This window comes from Labrus bergylta, chromosome 24 (assembly GCF_963930695.1).
Source record: "Labrus bergylta chromosome 24, fLabBer1.1, whole genome shotgun sequence".
NCBI classification, from domain to species: Eukaryota; Metazoa; Chordata; class Actinopteri; order Labriformes; family Labridae; genus Labrus; species Labrus bergylta.
Window position 1 is genome coordinate 6,751,015 of NC_089218.1, and position 13,122 is coordinate 6,764,136.

The window sequence follows — 13,122 nt, forward strand, 5'->3', positions numbered from 1 at the left end:
AAGTCCTCGACTTTTCTTGCAAGGTCAGGCGTATTGGAAACTTTAGATTTCCCACAGGTTTTAAGGGGCCATCTGCTGGTCTTTTTCTGGGGGTTCCCCCCCCCCCCCCCCCCTCTGTTGTACTGCTTTCAACCACATTCATAATGGCTACAGGCCAAGTGAATCATGGGAATTATATCTATTTTGCTGTTCTTCCCCTGATATTTAAATTCTAGCTGCACTTTGTTGGCTTTAAAAGGGAACTTATTTTCTCCCAACTATCATACCAGACATCCCTGATAATGGGGCAAGGCCATATGAATAATTAGAGCATGCTGTAATTGCCAACAGTCTTGTTTTTATTTATTAATCCTCGTGATACTTTATCCCCTCCGATATACAAACGTGCTCATGCAATAATGCAATTGGCTGCTGAGCACAAAATCATCATCTCTGCAGGGACCGAAGATGGTTTCCCCCCCCCTCATTGTTATGCTTCCTTTACTTTTACACAACAATTAAGAGACATCCTGCAGCAGATCTTGATACAGTACATACTGTACATGTGGGAGGTTTTGAAGCATAAAGAAAACATGGACCCGAGAGTATTTCGATGCAGATTTTTTGTTCCCCAGTTGTCTCTAAGATCATGATGTAGTTCAGTAAACAAGCGAAGAAAAAAGATGGCAGTGATCTGAGGCAGCTGTGAGGATTGATTATATGCCTGAGTGGTTGACGCAGGAAACAAATCTTGATTCAATAAATGCATGCTTTTTTCTTTTTTTTCCACAACTGGTACCATGCTGCTTTATCTAGCCTATTAACATCAGTGAATTCACACCATCATGTCAATGTTTGACTGTTTATCATCATGCAATGAGCAAGAATAACAAGATGGATGTACCCAATGAAGGGCAGATAGCGTTGAAAAAAGGGGAATTAATGTGTGTTTGCTTGATATTTATTACATTGATTATCATTGGGTCATTCAGAACACTTAGGGGTACCATTAAGAGATAACGCTGCCTCTTCAAGGATTGTTAAACAGAAGGGACATTTGACCACCAGGTGGCAGTGTTTCCAATGTAATAGTCGAGTTGTTAAGTGAGGGAAATGCTGCACTTGCACATCTCTTAGATGAAGCTGTTCTATCATAACCCTAACCCTAACCCAATGTGTGTTCATGGTATTATCCTGTTAGAGAATCTCTAATTGTTATTGCAAAGACAGGACAGTTGCTACCTCCCATCTTGTAATCTTTGAACCCTGTAATTTTAGTGACTCAGCAATCGCAGCCGTTTCTGTAATTGCGCCATGCTCTGTGTAAGACAGATATAGTTAAAGGTTGAGTGTAAACACAATACATTCAAATGCCGTCCATTTGCCTTGTGTCTCAAAATGACTCATTTAAGATGCTGATTGCTTTATGTGCTCTTTCCTAGGCTGACCATATCTGCAGAATGCCCCATGCAGCTGGAGGATTTCCCCATGGACGCACACGCCTGCCCTCTCAAGTTTGGCAGCTGTGAGTAAAAAAAAAAAAAGAAATCCCTGATGTGAATGTCTTCACTGTACTAATCCCAGTTATTATGATGTATGGTGGTGATAAAAAGAAAAGTTAATCCAGGTTGGGAATAAATAAGGGTCATTTTGAGACAATGTAATTGAAATAAATGCTGCTGCTGCTGCTGCTGCTGCTGCTGCTGTAGGGAGGTTTTTTAAAAAGATTGCTGAGTTTGCGTTTCTTTTGTCAAAGTAATGACACACAAGTACGCATTTAGAGAAAGATTTTATGACTTTAACAGCCACTGCTTTCTCTTGGCAACAATGGTGTGACTATAACGGCTGAGTTACCGGCTTCTTTTAAGTGCAAGTTCTTTTCACAACATTGACAGGGGCTCAGTTGGTAGAATCGGTCGTCTCTCAACCGGAAGGTCGGGGGTTCGATCCCCAGCTCCTGACCTGCAGCCACATGTCCGATGTGACCTTGGGCAAGATGCTTAACCCCAAGTTGCTCCCTCTGCTTTGTCGGTGGTGTGAGAATGTGTATGAATACACTTTTCAATTAAATTGGCTGGCTGATAATATCGGTCGATATTAGCATATCCAGTGACTATCAGTATTGGAACCAAAAATCCTATATTGATCGGGCCCTGGTATGAATGGGATTAGTCAATACTGATGGTCACTTTACATAGCAACCTCTGCCATCAGTGTGTGATTGGGTAGGTGTGACCTGTGGTGAAAAAAACACTTTCCAAACAACTGGACTTACTGGTGTAACGGTTCACAGGGGTCACGGTTCAATATGAATTTGGCTCAATAGGAATAAGGCAACAAAAGTGTGCAGTCACAGTTGTTATTGCCACTCGTGCATTCCAACAGGGGACAATGGACTGGCTTATGTGCACACAGGCTGGGACATGGTAACGAGGCTCGAACACTTTTAATACACATTTGAGACTGGGGTTGCATACTACTGCATAAACGCGCCCAAAAAAGTAAAAGCTTCGATAGTCGTCGACCCTCTCTGTTTTCCCATCCAGAAGCTATCGACCAACCTGTGTGCGCTCATGGGAAACATTAAGAGTTCCTTGCAAGGAAAACTGGGACATGGAGTATGTTTCCAGAGTGTGGCCTTGCTGCTAAACATGTAGCATCTTTTGTTTCACTTTCAACATTTTTTTGGCAACAATGATGAATCAAGAGTTGGCAGCACAAGTTATTGTTATTGGAAGCATGCCACAGAGAGACAATCACCCATAGTGTTTTATTGAGGAGTTAAAACATTGTGTTTACTGATTTGGAGGGTTCTCCATGTATTCTTTGTGGCAGCCTATTCACAAGGGTGTGAATTTGAATTGAATGTTGCATTGCTCATTGTAAAAGGAAGTTGTGGCAAGTAAGTCGACTAAATGCTCTTGACAGCATGGTTATCATTGTTGGAAAAAGCTTAACAGGAGAATAGATCAATGCATGTGTCGTGCATCAATTAGCTAGTCCAAGTTTTCTTCTTTTTAATTTTAATGGGCAAGGGAGCCAAACATGTCAGTGGCCTCAGGACCTTAAGTAACGTTAAGGCGATGACGGTTGTTGGCTTTATTGTAAACTGAGGATGAGCTGCTCACTAGCTACAATTCAGTTACTTCGCTGACTTGAGGCCACCTTTGTTAATTTGTTGGAGCTGTGAATGCCCACAGTGTCTCCATAAATGCCAGTATCAACTATATTTGGAAACTATATTTTAATGTATGTTTGCCTATCTGGCTGTGTTTGCTAGCATTAGCTTGTGAAAGATGAAAGCATTGCGTATCAAAAGCCACTCATGGCAAATGAAGGTAAAGAACACTGATCTGGTTTTGTATTAGTGGTGATATGGGTCAATTGGAAATGGACTTGAGCTACTGTAAGCACAGGCCTGCGTCTTAAAACTATAAAATACATGAACAAATCAAGAAGCTACAGCCTGAAAAAAGGAACAAGGTGATGGTTGGCGAAATAAAAAACACATTTTTCATTGCAAAGTCAACTGTGAACTTCAAATTGAGGAACACAGCCTCACAGCAAGCTGCCACAAACCACAGTTTTCCTCCCAGATAATGGCGGATTCTACTTTTATGCTTCACTTGGCCCCGCCCTAATTGGAGCAAACCATTACAGGAGTGAAGGGAAGCCAAACAAGAACAAAATTCCCAATGAAACAAAGACTAAACAAGTACACTAATACAAGTCACTGTATTCTGTTTATTCATCCGGGTAAAGTTTTGTTTCTTTCCCATTTCAGTTGTGTTAATTAGCTACTGCTGAAAACACCTAATTTCCTGACACATTTTCACAATAAAAGCATTCCAAGACATAACAACTGGGGACTCTTATTGTGGAGAAATTCTCGGAAATAAAAATGTGTTCATCATAGGATTGACTGAGCTACACCTGGCGGGGATTTCCGATAACACTGTAGGGAGTTACAACACTTTCCGCTCCCCTTTTGACATCGAGTCATTGCCACTGCGAGCTTATTTTTAATCCTCTTGGACTTAGGACAAGCGAGACATCATTTTAAACACACCTTTAGCGGGTAGACCTGTTGAAATGGAGATGCTAATCCGTGCCACACTGAGCTCATCGAGCCATCGAGCCAATTACAGCACATTGTGAACAGTCACTGGCACCGTCTCTCTCCGAAGACGTCGAGCCCTGTGGTCAGTGAGCGCGTAGGACCGTCTGGCTCTAGAGTCAGAGCGGAACCCGCAGCAGGATTGGATTAAATTTTCCTACCTTTCTGTCGCAAATCACTCTTTAACCTTACATTAATTACCCGCCATTATGGCCGGTAGGTTGAGCAAATTCACCTGCTTTGCTTATGGCATGTTGCTGGGAGGAGGCTACTGGCTAAGCTAACTTTAAGTTAACTTAACCTCCTGCCATCAGTGTGTAACTTTAACGATGTTTACCCTTGTGATAATTCTCCGGTTGCCTGTGATGGCCATTTGTGAATGCCGGAGGACAATATTGGACAGCACTCTGATCAGATAAGGTAAAGAAGGTTCAGCGCCTTTGGCTCTGACATTTAGCGAGTGGTACCAAAATGTTGCACCCAAATCTGTGCTGTGATTCGGACGTGTAGGTACCGGCACCATATTGGAACCAGATTTCAGTACCCATCCCTACTATTGACTAACTCTACAAGAGGATACTGTGAGAAGAAAAGAGATAACTGGATATTCAACACTTAAAATATGGCAGTGATCATGAGGGTTCTCACCAATGCTTTCTTAACAGGATGACTTGTTTGTGTGACCTAGCAGTGAGGACATGTATAGACACTTGAGTGGCCCTGGGGGTATTTAAAGACAGATCTGGCCAAAAGCCACACCTTGGAAGCCTCTTGGGCTAAAGGGATGAGGCTCTTATCCCCAGATTGCTGTGAGACGCGCTCCATCCACATTCACTATTTAAGAGAAGCACACTTGACTGCAATCCTATTACAGTGTAAGGAGCTGCTGGGCCTACCCGTGGCAAACTCTAACCTAATCACCTCAGTGTTTTGCCCTGTAGGTGAGAGGTGTAAGTGTATAATAGGAATAATGTGTTAATAGCGACACTGTATTTTACTGGCAATGTTAAAAATCTATTTTTTTCAATGTTTCTTTTAGCATGTCCTTATCCGGCCTGACCTCAATCCTGATTTAGCCTTTGTCCTCAGAAGGCATTTCACCATAGATACCTAACCCCCACATTCAATGCAATAAATGTCAATGATTTAAAGCATCGTTTCTACAGAACGAAAACGCAGTTGTCTACTATCAATCTATCCATTTGCTATATCCCTTAGGAATCTCTGATCATGAAATTTAAAAAAATGGCCAGAGACCAAAAGATTGTTTCAGCACATTACCAAAACGCTAAACAGTATTTTAAATGCATCCACTGGTTGGTCACTATGGTTATCATTGGGCAAGTGCTAAGAATGAATCCCATCTACCAGTTATATTTATGCTGAAATGAATACACATGTATCTAAAATATTTACAATCTGGGATCTTTCCACTTGCAATGTTGGTTTCAGAACTTCATTGTTTTTGGTACACAGGAAACTGAAAGCATTACCAAGATGTCGGATGATCAAAACCGCTAACCCTAATGGGAAACACACGGCTAACTCACAAGCTAGTTTCACCTTCAACTCTTTCTTCAGCTTTCCAATAGGAGGTTTCTCTGTAACAAAGACCAGTAAGTGTTATGGCGGCTTCTACATTGCCAACTTGAATTGCACTTTAAATTTCTTATATGTTAAAAGAAAACACAAAGATAAGATCACCGCTTTGACCCAATATGTAGCTTCAGCATTGTCCTTCTGTAAGGTAAAGTTGCAAGCTTAGTCCTGGGCCACATTTAGAAAGGTTATAGTAGAAAGTGAGGTTGGATAAGGTAGAGGGCAACTGATCCCTTATTCTGGCCTAAACTACCTGGTTCTAATTTACCCGCTGGCCCTAAGCCACTAGGCTACTAAAAATACACTGAGTAGTTAACACAGTTGTGTATGGTATTAACTTAATGGTTGGTCCATGGATGTGATCATGTTCAGAGAAAAGAAACATTTAAAACTTAGTGTGTTGTGCTGGACCATTGTTTTGTCTATGTTGTTGATGTATCAGAAGCAAAAAACTGTGAAACACTGATGCACAGCCTTGAAAACCATGGCAACAAGCACAACCACATGTTTTGAAAAAGGCTCTCATTCAAGAAAGTTCTTTCAGACAAGATGGAACTTGCTAAATACCAACTATTTTCTATGATAACAGCAAGATTACCATTGACGACGCTCTATAAAAAAAAAAAAAGACTAGTCGGGCCTAAAGACGAATGTTTGGGAACCGCTAGTTCTTCTACTCAGTGCATAAATTTGTAGATGATGATGTAAGGTGATCAAGGACAAAACAACAAAATATGGTCTAATGAGTCATCCCTCAGCCTTTCTCGCCTTCATCCCACAGAAATCCTGCTGAACATACTGTAAGTGGTGAATCATTTCATGATTGCCGCTCTTCTTGGAGACTTTGGGTTTCGAAGAAATGATTGAATATTTTTTAAGAAACCCGAACAACATTTACAGACTCCTGCGAAAAATCATCCCCAGAGCTTAACATCAAGATGCTTTTTCTTCTTTCATGACATCTAACATCAGTCCAGACCTTAGCATATCGCTCTCTCTCCCCCTACTTTCTGGCTTTTTCCCTCTCACTGTGTCCAAGGACAGACCCCTAAACTCTTGCAGGATACTTCAATAAGGATAAAGTTGGCTGTTTTGAGTCTCTACTTAGGGATACATTTAGTACGTTTATGCGACACAGTATCATATTCTTTTATCTTTGGAGGTTAAGTCACTCAAGGTCGAGCCCTGGGCCAAAGCGTTCACACAAACAACTCCTTCTGGCAAGTTTCCTGCGAGTTTCCTGCGAGTGTAAAAGCCCTTAAAATTATTTGAGGAAGCACCATCAACTCAAGTGTGATAGTCCAATTCTTTTTTGTATCAGCCAATATTTCAAAGCTTTATTCAAAAGTGAATTACACGAAACAAGTCTTGCGGGTAATAGGCAAAACATTTCCAAGAATCTTAACCAGTTTCCTTTTGGATTCAATTGGCAGTATCATGACGACTGTGAACCTACACAGACAACAGTCAATAATGTTTTACATGAAGGGGTACAGTATTTGTTCTTTGAACTTTCCATTCAATAAATCAAATTATTCAAGGTCAACCTGGACTTCATTTATGACTTCATGTACATTTTTTCAGGGTACTGCTGGAAAAACAAAGGTTGAAAAAAAAAAATCAAAAAGGAACCTTATTTCCTTTACAATGTTCAGACAGTTTCTGCAGATTGCGTAATAGTAGGTGACGACTTTGGCTGAGTTGTGTTCCACAAATAGGACGCGAGCAAAGCAGCAAGTGTGAAGTGTTGTGAAGTTGGCACCGGTGCATCGTCTGGTTTGCCAAACTCTTTAGCTCTAACCCTAACTCCCCCCCCACCCCGAACCAAGCGTAATGAAATTCACCAATAATCTCTTATTCTAATCTAAGTAAGGGCGTGGCCAGTGGCCTGACAACATCCACATTTAAACACTACAAGCATTGTGTACCAGTACTGAGCTGCCAAGTCAACACTGAGAATAGAAACACTCAAGTAAAGAACTTATCTGCTGACCATAAATAAACAATGCCAACCCTGTTAGGTCAAACCTTTGGTTTAACAAGTGTTTGTGACAGTCAGCAAAACAAGATGTAAGCATTTCATATTTTAATGCAGTTTTGGTTTGCAAATGTACATAATTACTCAATTTTCAATACCCAGAAAGTTTTAGTTGACAAAGCACATTTGTGGCTGCATGGGCTGCAGTTTTCTTGACCAATATTATTTTACTTTATGTCTTGCATATGATACAGTTTGATCACAAATTTCTGTTTTCTGCTGCAATCATAGACTGTAAATATTAACGGGCGAAACGCCTGAGTGACGTCAGCCATCTGTTATAGCAGGGGGTTCCAAAGGCTCAGCGGCTCATCCACCGCCATGCTGGAAATCCTGTCTCACCCTAACATTCAGTCAACCTTACGACAGGCCAACAGCTGGAGCTGAGGCGGGTTTTAAGCCTTATGACAAACTGTTACATCGCGCCTGCCTGTCAGCTACTCGCCGAACTATGGATAACACTTATCGTTCATAAAATCAGAATGGGGCATTTAAAGAGGACATATTATCCCCCCTTTTCAAACAGTCCCCTGTGGTCTAAATGAAACATCTGTGCCGTGCTTTGGTCAAAAATATAACATGAATCAAGCACTAGAGGAGGTTTGTGACCCTGTATAAACCAGCTCTCTCAGAACGCTCCGTTTTGGTGTGTGTGTCTCTTTAAATGCAATGACCCCCCCCCCTGGCTTTTTTGACTGTGGTTGTAGATGTGACTTTTGGAGCTAGCATCAAGTGGACACTCTGCGAACTGCAGGATTTTGCACTTCCGCATTGGCTTCTATTTTCAAGACCAGAGGCTGCCGCTTGAATCTTTGAAAAGTTGTATCGGGGGATGATGGGGGGAGGTAGTTAAAAACATTTTATGATGCTGTATATCAAAGCTTTGATACAAGACTGATTATAAAGAGGAATGCTGAATCAATAACATAAACTCTCACATTTTACACATTGTGCACAAGTTGGACTTCTACAGATAAAGACAGAAGACACGTCCATCATGGGGTGCAAGTTTCAATTCCATCCCCCTGCATTTCTACTTTTCACTTGACTGAGATGATTTGCTGATGGTTGCACATGATCCAACATGCGGAAATGAAATAGCAGCAGAGGCTTCAAAATCTGTGCTCCATTTTTTTTTCCTTTTTTTTTTTTTCATCACAAGTGTGATGCAACACATTCTGGTTAATCTGACTCGGTCTGGTTCCTGCCGACAGGGGAGATCACCCCTTGACCCAGAAGTGTGTGTGGTTTAAACAAAAATTACACTCAAATGTCTGTCTGCACACGCATATACAGTAAAGGCATGCAAGCCAAATTGTGTTTTTTTGGCTCTGAGCCTGCCGTCTAATCAAGAAGCGCCAGCCGGAATCTGCATGAGCGCAGACACGCATATTGGCAGCTACACATAGCATCAGCAATGACAGGGTTGGAACTAACTTTTAACTTGTAGAGAGCTCATTTACAGCCATCCTTCTCTCTCTCTCTCTCTCTCTCTCTCAGATGCCTACCCGGTGTCAGAAGTGGTCTACACTTGGACTAAGGGAGCGGCTACATCCGTGGTGGTGGCCGAGGACGGCTCCAGACTCAATCAGTACCATCTTATCGGGCAAACCGCCGGGACAGAGGACATACACACGAGCAGAGGTGGGTGTGTTTGTGTCGAAAAGAACATCCTTGTGTAATGTGCCAAGGAAGATTGTTTAGAAGCACGTCTGCAGCTAAGAGAAGAAAGGGGAAAAAAAACAATAATACTGTGATAATGATACTATACTGTAAATGTCTCTCTGAGTCATGACTGTCTACAATGAGTGAGAAGCATGAGTCCCGCCTGCTGTGTTGTTGTCTGAGATGTGTTAACATCATGTTTACATGGAGAGGATGGCCTTGCGTATAAAGCTGTTTTAAGGCCCTGACACACCATGCAGACGGCAAAGAAATAGTGGGGACGAAGGCCGTCTGTGGCGCCAAAAATTTGCACTTGAACACACCGCAAAGACTCCAGCCGACGGCCAACGACCACGTTCGTTCTGCGCATGCATGGGACGCAATAACTCTCCATGCCAGCAGGCGGCGGTAGCTCGTTGTTATGATACAAGAGGACCATTTTCACACAGTCATAGATCACAGTCATTCCATTTATATATATGTATATCCAAAATGAAGCTACGAGTTTACCAAACTGTGCTAACATTAGCCTGCTAACTTCACAATGCAGGCCACAGGCAATTGCAGCTCAAGCAGAGGACAATATTGTGCGCCACTTGCGCTTAATTATTGTACGTTATAATTGATAACTCCAACAGTCAACATCACTGCTTGACACTCTTGTTGCTTGTTGTAATCTAAATAGTGCACCCTGCTGGTAAAGGGGACTGCAAGTTTAATACAATGAAACTCAAATTAGCTGCCTGACTGGTATAAATCGATAAATATCGGCGCATGTGTGCACTAAAATTGGCCGATACCGATAGTCACTGAATAAGCTAATATCGGTCGATATTATCGGCTGGTCGATTTATCGGTCGGGCTCTTACTGTAACCAACACTACTCAGGCAATCTGATTCCTCACTTTGGTGCTGTACTACAGTGAGTTGTTTTTTTTTATTTCAAAGGAAGAAACACCAAGCAGAACGATCCACACCATGCCAAAAGGATGGTGCCACATCTTAATTCAACCCCCGTTCAATTACCCTACATCTTTGCTTTACTTGTGCACCCTTTCACAAGTAAAGTCACACTGCATGCAATGCATTATAAATATAATACCACATAAAGTGATGTAACTAATTCTAGATTAGATAAAGATAAATGCAGCGGGAGAGACGGGCATGCGAGGCAGAGTAAATGTGGGAAACATCAGGAGATCAGAGTCAATGAGTGGAGGGCAGTGGAGGAGAGTAGCCTATCCCTCACACAACCAGCTGTCTACAGGCCCGGACAGCACTGTCAAACAACACTTATCCCCGCATGAGCCCATGTGTGCACACGCACACACAACCACACACATGGAGCTAGATAGAGACCTGAGACCTAGGGTTAATCCCCCCCCCCCATCCAACCACCCATCAGCTTTTGCATAAGAAGATGACATCACAGATCAGTGAGGGATTGGTCGGTCGGCTGTCTCTGAGTGTATCTGTATTGATGGGTATGGCTTTCAGCACATTTTCTCTTTGTGAGCGTACCAACTGTCCTCACATTCATGGTAACAAAAAAAAAAACGTAAAAAGTAAGTACACTATGATGCTACACAAATGACCCAAATAACTCTGAGCTATATCCGAGCCATGGGTCAGTTTCAGGGCTGATATTACGGTGAAACATTTTTTTTTTTTTAAAGGTGATATTATGAGTGTTGGGATTGGACAGCCTCGCTCTGACAAGAGGAGGGAGGTGAGGTGGGGGAGGGGGGGCCTTTAAAGGCATCTGCTTAAAACTCTTATGTAAAAGGGAACTGTAATACACTTCCCTCCCAGCTTCTAGTAGAATCATTTTTTAAAAGGATGGATTTCCCCCTGTTTGCACAGCCTCACTAAAAATATTGTTTTCTGCTGGCTGACTCAGTTGTTGAAACAAAAGGGTTAAAGGGTTCATAGGCTGATGGAGGGAATTTTCTGTCTGGCTAGAGGACTGAATTGCTGGTTTTCTTACTGGGCGGTTGATCAGTTATCATTTCGACCACTTAGCTAGTTGTTGCTAAGTGTTGATAAAAGGCCAGAGGCTGATTGGATTGACAGGCTAAAAGTATTCTTTGATTCTGCCATCAATGATGCTGCCAATGTTAGCGTGTTGGAAATTTGATGCTGCATCGTTCTATGCTGTAGCCTCCTATGACGACTCTTTACTTTACTATCTACTTACTTACCACCTTTATATGGTGTAACTAAATTCTTAAATACCTGTCTATTGCACCAGTCTCTCGGGGAATCTTGGGAGCTGTAAGTTTCTTCATTTTATAAGAAAATGTACCTAAATCCTGGAGTATGACCGTGTAGTTCAAACAAGGGACTTTTCTCTGATACCAACAGGTAGAAGGAACAAGACTCTGCACTGACATTCAAAGAGTGGACCACGATTGCCGGTATGCTGTGCTCATGGTAGTTAAAACATTGGAACATTCATGGACTATAGACAATAAATAATCAATTCTGCAGCTTAAAGCTTTGGTCTGGGTAATTTAGTGTTGAACTGTTGGAAATCAAGTGTTGAGACTCATACAGCTATCCATATAGCGCAAACTGCTAGTTAAAGAGAACCTCTAGTGTAAAACAACGATGCTCAAATAAAATGCTGTTCAACTGTTGAACAAATTGAATAATATCAGAGATAAAATGAGCAGATACTGATAGTCACTGGTTATGCTAATATCTGATATTATCGGCTGGCTGATTAATCGGTCAGACTCTAGTTTTTTGTCCTTATCAGCCACCATAGATAAGTAATGTACAGCATTCATTGTATTAGCACGAGAAGGAATAAAGGGATAAGGACGAGAAGATAAAATTAACCGTATGCTAATATCGGCTGATATTATCGGCTGGTCGATAAATCATGTGAACGGTGTCTATGCAGTGCTAAGTCCGTTTAACTGTTGAATAAATCTTGTATTATCGGTACATATCGGAGATAAATTTAGCCGATATGATAGTCACTTGATATGCTAATATCAGTCGATATTATCGGCCTGTCGATTAATCGGTCGGGCTATAATTCAGCTGCCACTGAACAAATATGGTTTAGGACTTATTTTGACTGCCATATGTCTTTTTTTGTGCATTCATGTAACAACCTGATGCTATTATACCAACGTTAACAGAAACTTAGCAGTTGTCGTGTGTGTTGCACAACCCTGCCACAAAGTACTATATCTAATAGTAGACAACTCCACATTCAGGTGAAGTATCAAGGTTTTAAAAAAAAAACTGAAAACAAGAAGACACTCTCTGGAAGTCAAACATGGTGATCCAACATGGTAGCACACCATCAGAACTCATCAAAGTTGTATAATGTGGGAGACAAAATGTCCCAAAAATAGATGCATTTGCTGTGAAGGCCATTAGATCTCTCTCTTTGCGCTGATAAAAAAAAGGCAAGGCAAGGCAGAGGCACGCTGTCATCTGCTTGATTAAAAGAAGCCTGAAAAAGTCGCCTGCTGTGGTTTGGGGGTCTAGACAAGGTAATGAAGCCACTTGTGAACTTGGAATTCAAAGCAGCAGTCAATTAAGGATTGTCTCGACTCTCTAATGTTGTTATTGACGAAGTGAGAGTTCATTTGCATCAATCAAAAAAATCACAAATGAGACTCCTATGGTTTTAAAGTCTGTCAAAAATGTATGCAGAGTATGTGTGGAATGGTAAACACCAATGCATATTAGACTAGGAATCTAC

General features: G+C 41.6%; 2 protein-coding genes across 5 annotated transcripts in view; one reads left to right on the top strand and one right to left on the bottom strand.

Moving 5' to 3' along the window:
• Nucleotides 1-13,122, bottom strand: part of LOC109984122 (gamma-aminobutyric acid receptor subunit beta-3) — a 71,875-nt gene that overhangs the window by 56,550 nt on the left and 2,203 nt on the right. The gene's annotated exons all lie outside the window — the stretch shown is intronic.
• LOC109984112 (gamma-aminobutyric acid receptor subunit alpha-5) overlaps nucleotides 1-13,122 on the top strand; it is a 32,259-nt gene that overhangs the window by 8,412 nt on the left and 10,725 nt on the right. For both annotated transcript variants that reach the window (XM_065951833.1, XM_020634129.2), the window contains exons 6-7: nucleotides 1,422-1,504; nucleotides 9,234-9,377. In XM_065951833.1, the coding sequence (XP_065807905.1) occupies nucleotides 1,422-1,504; nucleotides 9,234-9,377 (227 nt within the window). The remainder of the gene's footprint in view (nucleotides 1-1,421; nucleotides 1,505-9,233; nucleotides 9,378-13,122) is intronic.